This window comes from Danio aesculapii, chromosome 8 (assembly GCF_903798145.1).
Source record: "Danio aesculapii chromosome 8, fDanAes4.1, whole genome shotgun sequence".
Lineage (NCBI taxonomy): Eukaryota > Metazoa > Chordata > Actinopteri > Cypriniformes > Danionidae > Danio > Danio aesculapii.
The window spans coordinates 46,109,465-46,125,050 of record NC_079442.1 but is presented as its reverse complement, the minus strand read 5'-3'; the positions used below and the strand labels follow the sequence as shown (position 1 = coordinate 46,125,050).

The 15,586-nt window shown below is 33.6% G+C and overlaps 1 protein-coding gene across 2 annotated transcripts in view; it reads right to left on the bottom strand.

The window, feature by feature from the left end:
- Positions 1-14,644, bottom strand: part of hcfc1b (host cell factor C1b) — a 48,324-nt gene extending 33,680 nt beyond the window's left edge. For both annotated transcript variants that reach the window (XM_056464078.1, XM_056464079.1), the window contains exons 1-8: positions 14,510-14,644; positions 12,594-12,778; positions 8,464-8,612; positions 7,738-7,898; positions 5,726-5,934; positions 5,553-5,637; positions 2,704-2,810; positions 893-1,072 (exon numbers count right to left, since the gene is read on the bottom strand). In XM_056464078.1, coding sequence (XP_056320053.1) covers positions 893-1,072; positions 2,704-2,810; positions 5,553-5,637; positions 5,726-5,934; positions 7,738-7,898; positions 8,464-8,612; positions 12,594-12,768 — 1,066 coding nt within the window. In that variant the 5' untranslated portion in view covers positions 12,769-12,778; positions 14,510-14,644. The remainder of the gene's footprint in view (positions 1-892; positions 1,073-2,703; positions 2,811-5,552; positions 5,638-5,725; positions 5,935-7,737; positions 7,899-8,463; positions 8,613-12,593; positions 12,779-14,509) is intronic.
- Positions 14,645-15,586: the final 942 nt, after the last annotated feature.

Genomic DNA, 15,586 nt, shown 5'->3' with positions numbered 1-15,586 from the left:
TAAGTATAATAAATTTATAATAAATTATATATAAGCACAGTTAACCTGCAGTTATATAATATATAGTTAAAACAGTCAACAATGTGTATATATATATATATATATATATATATATATATATATATATATATATATATATATATATATATATATATATATATATATATATATATATATATATATATATATATATATATATATATATATATATATATATATAAATATAAATAAATAAATAAATAAATATGTATGTATGTATGTATGTATGTATGTATGTATGTATGTCTTAATGATCTTAATGTTTACTTTATTTCCCATTTATATTACTGTACTTTCTTTTCTCTTTTGTTGATATGAGTGTACGTATCCAAAGCTCCTGTAAACCATTGTAAAACTCCTTGTGTGTTTGCACACATTTGGCAAATAAAGCTGATTATTTCAATGTGGTTTAATTGATTTTGTATGGGAGTCCATCTGAATAAATTATTATTAACTATATAAATTTAACTAATGAGTACAGTTTTTTAGAGATGGAAATGAGAAAAACATGTTGCTTTACATTTTATATCTTGGGGAAGACTTAATAGCAGTTGAAATTGAATGCAAAATGGCACTTTGCAGTCTTCACTATATAAAGGAAACATAACTAATCTTTGTTAAAGATATAAATGGTATTGTTTCTTGTGCCTGAATGCTTAAAAACTCACTTGATATGTTTAACAGAAAAAAACTAATACAATTTATATACATTTAAGAAGTGTTTCAAACTGTGGCTCCTGATCAACAATAAGCCCTATTTGACATCCATGCACACTGTGATTGTGATGCGGAAATTATATATACTGCAGCCATATGAAAGCATCTTCTACACTGAAGTATCAGCTCAACTCACCGGTCTCCAAATACCACAGATCTTTGCAGCAAACTTGGTTGTTCCAGGCTTTGCGGTAACCATCTCGTCCACTCCAGACGTACAGCCTGTTGTTTATAGCCACAGAACAGTGTCCGGCTCTAGCCCTTGGGATATTATCCTCAAGAGTGTCCATCAAGATTGTTTCCCAAGACATCGAGTCTGAAGGAAATAAAGGTCAAAATCAGTCGTGATAAAACATATAAGCTCTGTTGTGAAACATAATAAGCTGGGCCAGACAGAATCTTCTGACTTCGTTGTTATTTCCGCACGGATTTTTTTAAAATTATCTGTGGACGTTTGTAGAATGATTTTAAGAGTATAGAGGCTAAAAACTTAAAATAAAAAATATGAAATTTTTATTTAAGGTTTAAAATGCTAAGCACTCAAGTCAATTAGAACGATTGTATTCCAAACAAAGCTACAGTAAGACTCAAAGAAATTTCAGAAAAACATTACTTTACAAACTGTATTGTAGAAGTCATCTGAACGACTAAAGATTTACATATTATTCAATAATAAAGCCAATGATATTCTTTATGTAAATCAATATATATTTAAAATATCTGGTCTATGAAAGGTCTAAAGACATTAAAAGAAATTAAGTGTCAAACTCCAAATTCTCATTTCTTTAGATATCTCCAGCATGTCTTCCTCAATGAGCCACTTTCCCTTACTGCCTTTCTCCTCCCTTCTTGACTCTATTATGGAGCTAAGCTCATACTTAAAAAGAGCTATTGGCAAAATATATTCAGTAATTAATTCCTTTAATCTGGAACACCTAGTGCAATTAAAAAGGAACCGGGTGGTGGAACTATTTAGGAAGAATTATGAGAAAACATATGGCAATCTGTTTTAGGGTGCTTTCACACCTAGACTTTTTTTTTTTTCGGGAACCTGTTGCGTTTCCCCAGTTAGCACGGTTCATTTGGCATATGTGAATTCAGCAATCGCGCTCGGATCTGTGCCAAAACAATCAGTTTAAGATCGCATGAATGAGGTGGTCTCGGCTCGAATGAAACAAACTCTGGAGGGGATCGATTATAGTAAGAAAGCAATACAATTCGACCCAGGCTATATCACAGTGTATTATGATATGTGGCATATATACAGCTATAAAAAGAGAGAATTATGAGTAGGGTGGGAGGTCATTCCTACTGGTAAATGTGCGTTTCATGTATAATAGGAAAGTTAAAGCATGCTGAGATATTAGCGAGAGCTGTTTATCCATTAGGAAAATTGACCAAACAGCAGTCTCGGTTTATCTGTTATTTCTCTCTTTAATGTCTGTGGGTGTCACTATTCAAAACGAAAGCGCAGCTTTTCGCTTGTAATGTCTTATTGCTCATCGTCATAAATTAAAATAAGGACACATGACAGCTGAGCGGGACTCTGAAAAATAAGTTGTGGAACTCTGAGCAATGTGAGGACAGTTTACTCACATGTGACTTGTTTTAGCTCTTTTGGTTCGTTTAGACACTTTGCCATGTGAAAGCAAACTGCACCAAGGACAACATTGTTACAATTTGAATCTCCATTTCAGAACAAGACAATCAATCCACAGGTGTAAAAGCACCCTTAGACAATAATCACCCATCTTCAATTTCTTTAAAACTAAGAGTAAGGGTGCTTTCACACCAGTGGATCTATGACCTACTTTAAATATGACTCAGACATATGCTAAGCTAGTGCTGTGCTGAAAGATGACATCATGTATTCATGACAGTCAAGAGATACTTGCATATAACTCGTTTGAGGATACCTTTGTAAAACATGGCTCAGAAGTAGATTACCTAGATTTAAGCAGGCCAACGTATTCGTGCACTTCCATTCCTTCTCGTGTGTTGCTACTTTGACATCATCCATAACTAGAGGGACCCATCCACCAAACACAAACATCCTAGAAACACACAAGACCAGAATTAGTCCACAATCAACATGGAGGTCATTCACAGCTATTTTACTTCTGTGACAAAAATCAAACAAACTGTAAGGAAGTACTTAACTGTGCACAACTGAGCTCTACACTTCTTTGTTTTTAATTTGGGTTTATTTATTGCCACATTAGCAACTCATGGCTATTTCATAGCAAGATCAATATAGATAAAAACATATTATATAATATTAACTTCATATCCCAATGATCCAGAATAAATAAATACAATTTTAGATAAATAATATAATATAGAATATAATGTAATTGTTCAGATTGATTTGTGATAAATAACTTTAAATTATTCATACAAAACATTCACCAAAGTGCTCTTTGCTTTCATTTAATGGTAAAATTCATATTTATATATTCATATTTTAATAATAAAATTCAACAAAGAAGTTAAATGTCAAATACTGCGAGGGTTAATTACAAATTTGTCACATTAACACAATAGCTAGTTCTGGGTGTTATTGTAACCAATAAATGAATAATAAATAGTAATAATAAATGAATGATGCTTTAATCTCCACTTTAACAATGTATATAGACATATGCCGATAATCAATAATTGAATATCACAATTACATGCACAAGATTGATAATGTGAGCACTTCAATTTACTGTAAATAATTATTTATTAAACTTTTAGAGGGTTTTTTTTAAATGAATCTTCACATGAACATTTGCTGTGGGGTTTATAACGGTCCCAAAACACTTGAAACTTATGTGGTTAGCTTAATAATTCAAACAAACATTTTCACATGTTAACTTGATCTATTACATGCTGAAATGTTGATTAAAAATTCTGTGACTATTTATAGAGCTATTGTACACAAAAACTCTGCTTTAATGAACCAAACGTTAAGTTAAACTGCATGTAAAGACATTACCGGTTTCTCATTAACAAAACATTTCAAGGCAATGAGATGATGTCATGCTTGCTTTTTATTGCATTCATACTCGGGCTGCACAATATATTATTTCAGCATCGATATCACGATGTGTGCGTCTGCAATAGTTAAGCCTGGTTTATACTTCTGCGTCGAGTGATCGGCGTCGCCCATGGTGCATGCTTTGGTCTTTGCCGTGCATTTATACTTCTGCGCGGTTTCTGTTGGTCTGCAATGTATGTATGTTCCTCTGTGTCGAGTTTCTTCACTGGTGTTTTGCGTTTTCTGAATGCTTAATATACAAGTAGCTCAAACTCACTCATTCAGAGGCAGAAACCGGCGGACGTGCAACAACTTTAATCATAAGGTAAACACAAAACAACAGTTTCCATCTGGAGGTCCTTCACTGGACTCCACAATTGTAAACACTCGCTCCATCGGGCTTGCGCGGCTCTCAGTCCTGCCCACACTTGTCAGTGCTACCAAGCCGACCAATCACAGAACTTGCTCTAGGCGTTGTTGCGATGTGTAGTTACATTTTTTGAGAGGTACGCGACGGTGAGGGCTATGCGTCCACGCGCAGGCTGTGCCGGAGCATACGCATGCGATTAACGCAGAAGTATAAATCAGCCTTTACACTGCAGGATATGCAATGTTGCGTTGAATTATAGTTGATCAGCACTACAGTTGAGAATGCATGAGATTTGTGGAGTCACTCCAAAGTTTAACCAAAACAGAGTGAAAGGTTATCATTTGCATTTATTTTAAAGGCATTTCAAGAGAGATTGAAGCACTCGGGCACAAAAAAGTACAACTTTAATAAACTAAACTAACTTTAATAAACTAAAGTTCTACTGAATCGATAATACAATGAAGTCTATACAGTGTTATCTTACATTACATTTGATTATTCGATTTCTGTACCTGAATACGGTTTGACACATAACTCTGTTTTACTGTTGTCTTTGCTGCACTGGACTTATTTTTGCTTGCAATTTATAATTTTTTATTCATGATTTACTCTTCTACAAAACCCCCCATAATCAGTCTAAATTCAAGATTTCTTTCCAAAATAGCGATATTAAAACCATCTGGTAAAATTGTATTCATATAGCAATACATATTGAAGATAAACAAATAATTATGCAAAATACATATAACAAATGCTTTGCTTCTCTGAATTTTATTTATACAGAACCATTAAATTTATCTTCAGTATTTAAGAGAATACTTAGAATCTGTGGACGTTTTTTTGCTATTTGTGTCAGGAAATTTTGTAAAAATCTGCCAATTTATGCAGAATGATTTTGGGAGTTTTGTACCGAAAAACTTGCAAAATTACTTGTACAAAATAAAAATGAATGCCTTTTTAACTTTTATTTATTCTTTACAATGCAAATCCAATTAGATCCACTTATTTGGTAAACAAGTCTGTCATGTAATATATCTACTAAAAGACAGAAAATACTAATTTACAAACTGTATTGTAAATGAATCAAAACAACATTTTCAAATTAGTCAATAATATTACTGAAATTAGCATAAAAACTGAACGAATATAAATGTACACACATTTACAAAAGTAAATAAAAGAAAATCTAAATATCTAAAGATTTCTGTGTGCACAGATTCTGTGTGGGTCTAATTATAAGTAACTGCAATTAAATGACCTAAAAATGAACAGTAATCGCTTACTTTTTCTGTAATTTAATTATAGTAACTAGTTTCTTTGTAACTAATTACACACAACACCGCTCATTATTAATTTCCAATCCTGAAAGACTAAATCCTTATGTTTAAACAAGCTTTAACTCACTTGTTGGTTATAGTTGTGGCTGAGTGGAGACTGCGGGGCAAAGGTGCTGCACCACTTATGCCAGGCTTGTTCCAGGTTAAGGTATCTACAAAACAGAGCACACGTTCATTTAATACTACAGCATGGGCTTGAATTGATATTCTCACATTTCTAAAGCCAACACTTTCTCTCACCGATGTCTAAAGTCCAGAGGTCTCCAAGACGGCAGCCACTCATGCCACCGTAGATGATGAGACGAGACTTTTTGGAGGTTTTCTCTGTGTATACGACGGCAGTGTGGCTCTCACGAGGAGGAGGAAGCACGCCGTATGTAATCGGGATGTCCCAGCCTGCTACATTAGACCCCGGGCGCAGCTCCAGTGTGTAGAGGTCATTCAGGTATCTATGATCATATGCACCAAGGTTGTTTTAGTAAAAATATAAATAAATAAAACTAAGACTAAAAATATTGGTCACAAACATTTTCTTTAACTGAAATAAAATTAACTAAATTGAAATTAACTAAAATAAAATTATAATGATCAAAAACAATAATGAGCAATTCCAGAGTTATGGCTGTGACATTTGTTGTAAAAACTCAAAACATAAATTCAAGTATTTATTAACATTATATTGAAAAATCTGTTTACATTTTGTAAAACTACTGAAACACAGAGTTATGGGTTCAGAAAAATATCAATCTGTAAACTTTTTTTTTTTAGATTTTAATATTTATTATGGATGCGAGCAAAAAATAGATGAGTTTACAGTATACAACATACAACTCAAAAGAAATAATGCTAATATAAGAGTCGGCTCTCTATAGAACAAACATGACAGATTTTATATTATTAGACATTTTTGTATTTATGAGGAAAAAGCTTGGTTGTGGATGTGACACCTCTCTGTTATGGATGTGACAGATGTGAAATTGGCACTTGTCTGACTTTTCTAAATCAAATATAATTGTTTGAAAACATTGACAGAGAATTTTTAAAGTACTGTACAATACTTCTTACACAATAAATGTAGAAACGGTTTCGCTATTTTGTTGAAAACTATTTTTTCCATGGAAAGGTTGACATTTGCATGGAGCTGTTCATAGTTTTCAGATATAATAAGTACTGATTTTGTGGTGGAAATCTGAACTGTGATTGATTAGAGAAATAACAATAGATTGTCTTTATATATATATATATATATATATATATATATATATATATATATATATATACACATATATACACACACACACACACACACACACACACACACCACACACACACACACACACACACACACATACATACATACATACATATATATACACACATATATATACATATATATATATATATATATATATATATATATATATATACACATATATAAACATCTTCTATATAAGAATAAAATGTGTTCTAAGTTCTCTTCATTCACCAAAACAGGCATGTTGAAGTACATTTCAAGTATGATCTTTAATATGAAGAAGATTCTTCACATTTTTTTACTTTTATTTGTTGTTTTTCTATGGTTTTGTGTTCAGTGTCTGTTCAAAGTATTATTTTATTTTTTTATTACTAAGAGGTTTGCACAAGGTTTAAGTTGTGTAAACATTAAACTTTGCTATGGTCAACACTGGACACGTTCTTGTAACTATTGAACTAAAAATACTCAAACTGAAAAACCAAGAGAGAGCGATTTTTGAGTTTATTGCCATATCAACTTCTCAGACTTTGCAAAAACAGATCAAAACTTACAAACATTCATAAATATCACTTTTGTATAATAAAAAAAAAGTATAGAACAATAAAAAGGCGTCAACAGCAATACATAAAATATGATACAAATCTAAAACAGTTCAAGATTTTTTTCTGATAAATATTTCTACCATTTTTAAAGGAATCACATTCACAATTATTTCATTAAAAGTCGCTTTATTGTCGTCTAATAACCTTAAAAATAGGGCATTTTGAATGTATCTTTAACAGTTTGTTTGCTTATATAAACATTAAATAGAGATGGATTCACAAAATAAAAACTAAACGAACAAAACCATTAATGAAATACTAAAACTAAACTAAAATTTACTGCAAAATTTAAAATCGTATTGAAAATAGTATGCAAAACTATAATAATCTTGATAAACACCAACAATTACATTCTGAAGCTGCAGCTCAAACAACAACAAGCTCTTCGTATTTACCTTGGGATATTGTTTTTGGGATCTTCGCTGTCATTTGCCAATCCACCAAACAAGTAACATTTGTTTCCAACTAGAGAAAAGCTGTGGCCGAGACGAGGGCACGGTGGCGGGCCATTCTTAGGGGTTTTGGGCTTCAATCGTTTCCACTCCCATCTACTAGCCTGTTTGGATTATTTGGGGGGGTGTGGAGTAAATTTGTTACAAAACAATTATGACCAAATGCAACGAAACCAACAGCTTAATTATTGATAATGAGATATATGCACACAGACTCTTAATTTTCAGCCAGCCCAAGCGCTTCCAGTGAACTGTCGTGCTATTACAAAATCACAGTTTAAGATCTGATTTCCTTAAATATCAGTGACCATCACTGCCTGATTGATATACAATATAAAGTGGGTCTCAGTTCGGACAAGAAACACTGCACTAAATGACATTTCTCCCCGCCATGTCTTTAAAATATGGAAAATTATTTTACCCATGATTTCCAATGGTGCTTCTGCACTCGTCTGCTGCTTCTGATGCTGTCTTTCATCTTGTTTTACGCTTGAACAACTAAATGAATGCTTAAGTCTGTTTAACTGCTTGTATTTTAATTACATTACAACATCAATGCTGTAAAAGGAAGCTCATGAAATTGAAAACATTGACAAACTTTTCACCAGAAGACTACTGAAAACACTAGCTGTGCATATACCCCATTGAAGACGATGCTGATAGTCTTACTTGTAGTTCATACAGATCATTGCTGTACTTCCCGTACTCAACCATGCCCCCGAACACAAGGAGTCTGGTGCCGTCACACACAAATCCATATGCAGCACAGCCGGGAGGAATGTCGCCCCGGACAGCGGGAATAAACCACTGGTTGGTGGCTGTTGGGAAACAGATAGTTGTGTAATTGTGGTTTAGATAAACACAGTTCTTTCAGAGCTGTGTAGCAATGCACCATTTTTATTCATTTCAGCACAGAGTGGTTTGACTAAAACATTACACTTTTGAGGTCAAACAAATATTAAATTTTAGTAACTAAATAGAATGCAAATTTAAAACTTCAAGACCTTTTTAAGACCATTAATTATCAAATTTCAGACTTCTGGAGGACTTTTTTTAATATATGATATTATAATTAGTTATTTTTTAGCCACACATTTAAATAAATTGTCAAAACAAATAAACCCTAGTTGTATGCATACACATTTTTCAACATAACTTCTTTTAAAAAGCTGTAATAAACTCAATGCATGCACAACAATCTGTCCAGGTCAGTGACCTCACCGTATATGGACTATAAATACACAGGGAAATTTTAAACAAATATTATTGTAAGGACGATAATTAAACCATATTGGTAAATAGTTATAAATAGAGTTTTGTTGGTGATCGGAAGCATGTTGGCCCAATTGGGTAGCTTTACATGGACATAGAAAAATTCAGACCCGTTAAGGATTATTTAAGACCTACTAGACAAAATTTTAGTAAATTTAAGATTTTAAGGCCTAAAATTTGGTTTTTGAAATTTACATTTTGTATCTGTTTAATAAACTTTTACATATATAACAAAGTAATTTTACAGAAAAATTTAAACAATTATTCCCACCCCTACCCTCTAAACAAGATGAAATTACACTTATCTAAGAGAGAAAAGAAAAATAAATAAATAAATATGTATATACATATGTATATATACATATGTATATATATATATATATATATATATATATATATATATATGTATATGTATATGTATATGTATATGTATATGTATATATATATATATATATATATATATATATATATATATATATATATATATATATATATATGTATATATATATATATATATATATATATATATATATATATATATATATATATATATATATATATATATAATAAATAATAAATGTAAATCAATAAATAAAAAAATTTAAAAACTACAGAACACGCATCTACCTTGCTAACCCAATATTACAAACATTAATACTTAAATTTTTATACAATGTACTTAATTATGTTTGCTTTGCAATTGAAAGGCCCTACAATTTAGATTGACCGTTTGTAGAGATACTGAGATGCTCAGAAAAGAACATTCTAAATGGGTGCCATGTTTCAAAAAAAGCCCTAGTATTGCTGTTTGTTGTAAACCAGATTTTTTCCAAATGGATGATGCATCTCGCAACCAGTTGTTAAAACTCAGGGGAAATCTTTTCTTCCATAATAAAAGAATACACCATCTTGCTAACAGTGTCAAAAATGCAAGGGCAGCTCAATGACCCTGCTATATTCTGAGAAAGTCCAAAAAGTGCAATAAGAGGGCACGGTTCAATGTGCATCTTCGTAACAGAAGAGAAACACTTGAAAATTGATAGCCAAAAAGAAGTGACTGATGGACAAAGCCAAAACATATGTATTAAGTCTGCAGGTGCTTGATTACAGTAAAAAAATTTAAGACTCCCCCCGGACACCCTGTTATTGCAATTAGTTGCAAAATTACTCATTTTCATTCATTTAACTTGTGTAATAAACTCACCAAAAGTGAAAGAATTAAATTAAAATACATTAAAAGGACAAATGCAAACTAAACCAATAAACCTGGCAAAAACATAAGTTTAAAAAACAACGATTCAAACGATTAATAAAACCTGTTATAGCCTGTATAGAAAACATGAGGTCCTTCTTAGGTTCAGCAAATACACACAGTATATACACAGTTTCCAAATTAAAAATGAACCATAACAATACTCAAATACAATATCTTATCTAACAATTTGGAAAACATGTACTAAAGTATTTAACTTGTGTACTAAAATAACCAAAACTGAAAGACAAATGCACTTTGCTTTACTAAACCCAAACAAATGTCTAAACTTTAAAACCTAAATAAATAATTGTTACAGTCCATGGGAGTTGTTTGGATTTTTGTCGTTTTCTCCATCTCTGTCGCTCTCTCTCCCTTTCTGTCATTCGCTCTTGCACTCGCCCTACCATTATTTGTTTTGCAATTTATTTTCATTCACAGGTTTTGCTAACTGGATAAGGAGCCCATCACTCTGCATTAGTGCGTTTATAATAATAATATAATATACTATAATATTCTAAATGTTAAGTTTTATTTCCCTAGACACCTCCTTAAATTTTTGTATTTAAAGGGGGCTCGTCCCGGATAATAATTCAAATTATAATAGCCTGTATATCCGTCTCAGGTTCTGCAAAACTATAAACAGTTTCCAAATAAAAAATTACCATACCAATACTCAAATCATCATCTTATATTAAAATCTTAAAAATATATACAACAGCATTTAACTTGTTTACTAAAATAACCAAAACTGAATCACATTATCAAACCTAACATAAATATAAAACTAGAACAGCAGCCTGTAGAGAAAGCAGTATGTATCGGGTCTATAAACAATCTACAAATAAAGAAACATTAACCATAAGACCTAAGGCTGCACAATATATCGATATCGCAAAGTGTGTGTCCTCAGTCACATCGCAGGATATGCACTGTTGAGTTGGGATTAAAGTTGTCCAAAAATCACAGGTAGAACACGCTTGATTTGTGGAGACACTGCAGAATTGAACAACAATAAAGTGAAACTATCATCTGCATGTGTTTTTAAGGGCCATAATTAGGTGTGCATCTTAAGAGAGTTTAAAGCATTTTAGTTGTGCATAAAGTCTAATAAAGATTAATTTAAATGGATGTTATATGATGAAGACTATGCAGTGTTATTTTACATTTGATTATTCAACTTCTGTTACTCGCTCCAGAAAACCATAAAGCATATTTTTTTATTTCACTGTGAAATTTGCTTCATTGTGGATTTTAATGAATGTGGTTTGATTATTATATTACATAAAAATATATTTATATTTCACTGCACTAGAAAATCATCCAAATGCATCTAAAGTAATGACTTGGCAAATAGAGCTATTGAAGTCATCTGATGAAATTGTATTTTTATCGCAGAGGAAAAAAAAATATTGCAATGTCATTTTTATATCGTTCAGCCCTAATGAGCACTGGCAAACAGAATATCTTGCATGACAATTTTAAAAACAAATGTATTTTTTCATACATAAATATTAAATGCATCTACTTCAATGATGTCTCTTAGAGAAGCTCTGCTACATTAGCTTAAAGTAAATAAAAGGAAATAGTGAATTAATCTCCTCAATTCATCCTGAGTGTATTTACATGGCAATGCGGGAAATATTATGGGCGGGGCATGTGTGTTTTGATGACGTAGGCGGCGTTCTTTAAAACCCGCCATTTCTCTTTGCATTTTTCCTAGCGTGCCAGTTCCAGTGCTTGGCTAGTGCTGTAGCGTTAGCTGGTTAGCTGACACTTCAACACATTAACATGATAACACAACACAGATCAGCTCACGGTGCACACAAACACCACAAACCTCAGATGATGCACTCAAATCAAGTGCACTGTCAGTAGCGCAGGCACCACTGCTACTTGATATTGAGACATCTACAGAACTACACAACTGTTGTGTTTGTGTGCACATTCTTTAAAGCTAGTTAGCTTATGTAGCTGATCGCTTATGCAGATTTTGTGTAGCCGCTAACTGCGCTAATGCATCTAGTAAGAGAAATTAATTGCATAGCATATCGGAAATGGTTGCAAAATAAGAGAGCTGTGTACATTTGCATATATACAACACAATCTTCCAGCTGTCATACAGCGTTTGTAATCAAACCTAATAACAAATGCGAACCCCAAGACAGCAAATCGGGCTAATAACATAGCTAGCTAACGTTAAATGCTACACAATCAAAACATCACTGCGTGCAAAAACAACACCGCGTTTATTACAAAATAATAGCATGCTCACCTGTGTTGTAAACGTGTAGCTCATCCACAATGCCTTCGTTTCCTCCGCCAAACACCACCATCAGTTCTTTAATGGCCACAGCTCGGTGTCCATGTCTCGGGCGAGGAACCGGGCCAGACCAGCCCAAAACCCTCTTCCAGCGCGGCTGCAGAACCGAGGTGCCTGAAGAAGCCATGTCCACTTTTCTAGCGAGACACAAATCCCACGCACAGCGCTGATTTTAGTTTGGATCTCAACAGCATTCGTGTGTCAAAGCCCCTGTGCTAACTGGATTAGCCCGCTAGTACTTGGTAGCTTCGCGCGTGCTAACTAGGTCACCAAAATGCGTTGCACTTCCTTGCGTTTATATGACGAATATCTGCTCGAAATGCTTCTTAAAACGCAGGTACAACAGATATTAGTGCGTACGTAATCGGGAAATTAACAGTATAAACCAAAATGAATGTTGGCCGGTTAGCATGTTAGCCGCTCAAATCTGCGCGCACCGCCATTTTAGCGGCAAACAGACGCCTTTTATCACGACAAGAAAATAAATAGACAGACACCGGCGGCTGAACGAACGCGGATTCCCGGCGTAAAGACGGAGGGTATCCCGAAATACACTGCAGCACATGCAGGTGGACTGCTGTACATTTTTCTTCACCCTTCGTGCAGTTGGCTAAATTGTTTTTTGGAGCTAAATTTCTGTTGGAGAAAAAGAAAAGCGAGATGAAGATGTGTATGCCGCCATCTTGCAGAGGCTAGCTAAACGCTACCACCACGGGAGCCTAGTTAGCTGCTAAGTGGCTAAGCTAACGCAACCAAGCTAGTGAAAAGAAATGGGCGGGGGGAGTAATCATAATAAATGGGTGTCGGAAAAAATAAAATAGATAATAAAAGCTGCACTGATGAAAATAAATATAAAACAATAATTATAAAATAAAATGGGCGGCGGAAAAAATGTCGAAATTAATTGAAAGGTCAGAGATGGGAGGGAAGAATAACAATATTGCACATAATAATGAATGGGAATCAGAAATATTTACATTAAACAAGTTTTAAATAAAAAGGCGGATGAAAATAGTGATGAAAATAATATTAAAATAGTAATTTGCTACTTATAAAATAAAGTGGGCGGAGAACAGACAAAAAATTATAGTTGAAATTAAACACAAATTAATACAAATAACGTTAGATGGCAAAAAAATAAATAAAATAAAAGCATTTAATAACAGAATAAAATAGGTTTTAAATAAAATCACGCATATTATCGCGCGGGTAATATTTAAATTAGCTAAAGCGTCAGAAAACGGGTGTAATAAAAAAATGCGCGTTAATACAAATGGTTATAAAGGTTAATGGATGTTTCTGTGATCTGTGTGGATTTTTCATGCCTCTCTGGTCTGGGTGCCGCCATCTTGATAAACATACCAAACAATCCACCCCTCTGGAAGAAAATCCCGCAGCTTTTTCCGTGCGCATATTAACACATAAAACACATCATAAAGCCTTTAGAACACACACTTTCTTTCTACAAACCTGCGCCGATAAATCTAAGTAGCAACTTACATTGGCAGCTGCTGCTCTTGTTAGCCTTTAACCGCATTCGCACACTGACGTTAGCTCCTATGTTCAATGAAATCCATAGGGCAGCTAGTTAGCTTCAATGCTACATAGCTTATTTCAACACTGCAACTTCTACATACTCATTTGGCACAACAGAGAAAAATGTTACACGTTTCATGTTTATTTACTGTTAGAATAGCAAGTGGTATTTTTTTTATTCGAGATGCACAGTTGAGTAACTTTCAGATTTGGTTTCGTCCCTGGCTGCTCGCTTTAGCTTCCCTCAAGAAAAATGGCGGATGTACCGTTAGCCGTCACAGAAAGCTGCAAAATACTCGGATTCTGTCATTTGCCTGGCACCAAATACTTACTCGTTCCGATTCGTTAACTTAATTTAAAAATCACGAGGGAGGACTCGGAGAACGAATTCAACCCTGGGTGCGCCTTTCACTGTAGAAATGTCTAACTACATCTTTTCATGCCGCCCAGGAAGCCGCCATCTTCTGACCAGCGCTTCAGCCTCTAGAGCGCGCGCACAGCACCAATACAGGAATCATTACTGCCTTTCAACTTATTGTGTTTATAATAAACCCTCTTGTATTATGCGTGTTGGATGCTGTATTGGGTAAGTTACTTCAAAAAATAAGTGCTAAATAATAATTAATTCTGTCAATAAAATTGTATTAATTTATTTTTTTCATTACAATATCCGAAAAAGTAACTCAGTTACTCAATATGTAATGAAATTACTTTGATTCTTTGCTTTAAATCGACATGATCAATTAGCTTTATTTAAAATGTAGCAACAATAATTAATATTTTATGTATATAATAGAAATATTTTTCAAAGTAATTACACCATGTACACTACCTTACAAAAGTTTTGTCGCCTATCCAAGTTTTAGTAACAACAAATCATAACTTGGCTTCTAGTTGATCATTTGGTATCAGATGTGGCTTATGAAAGGCAAAGGCCTCTAATTACTAATGTACAGTATAGAATATAAAGTCATGGTGCAGTGGGAAAAGGATCAATATTGTGTATGACTTCCATGAGCTTGGAGGACTGCATCAATACATCTCTGCAATGACTCAAATAACTTATTATTAAAGTCATCTGGAATGACAAAGAAAAAGTTTTTTCAGGACTCCCAGAGTTCATCAACTTTCTTTAGATTCATATTCAATGCCTCCTCCTTTATCTTATCCCAGACATGCTCAATAATGTTCATGTCTGGTGACTGGGCTGGCCAATCCTGGAGAACCTCGACCTTCTTTGCTATCAGGAACTTTGATGTGGAGGCTGAAGTATGAGGAGCGCTATCCTGCTGAGAAGTTTGCCCTCTCCTGTGGTTTGTAATGTAATGGGCAGCACAAATGTCTTGATACCTCAGGCTGTTGATGTTGCCATCCACTCTGCAAATCGTTATTATATGTATATATATATA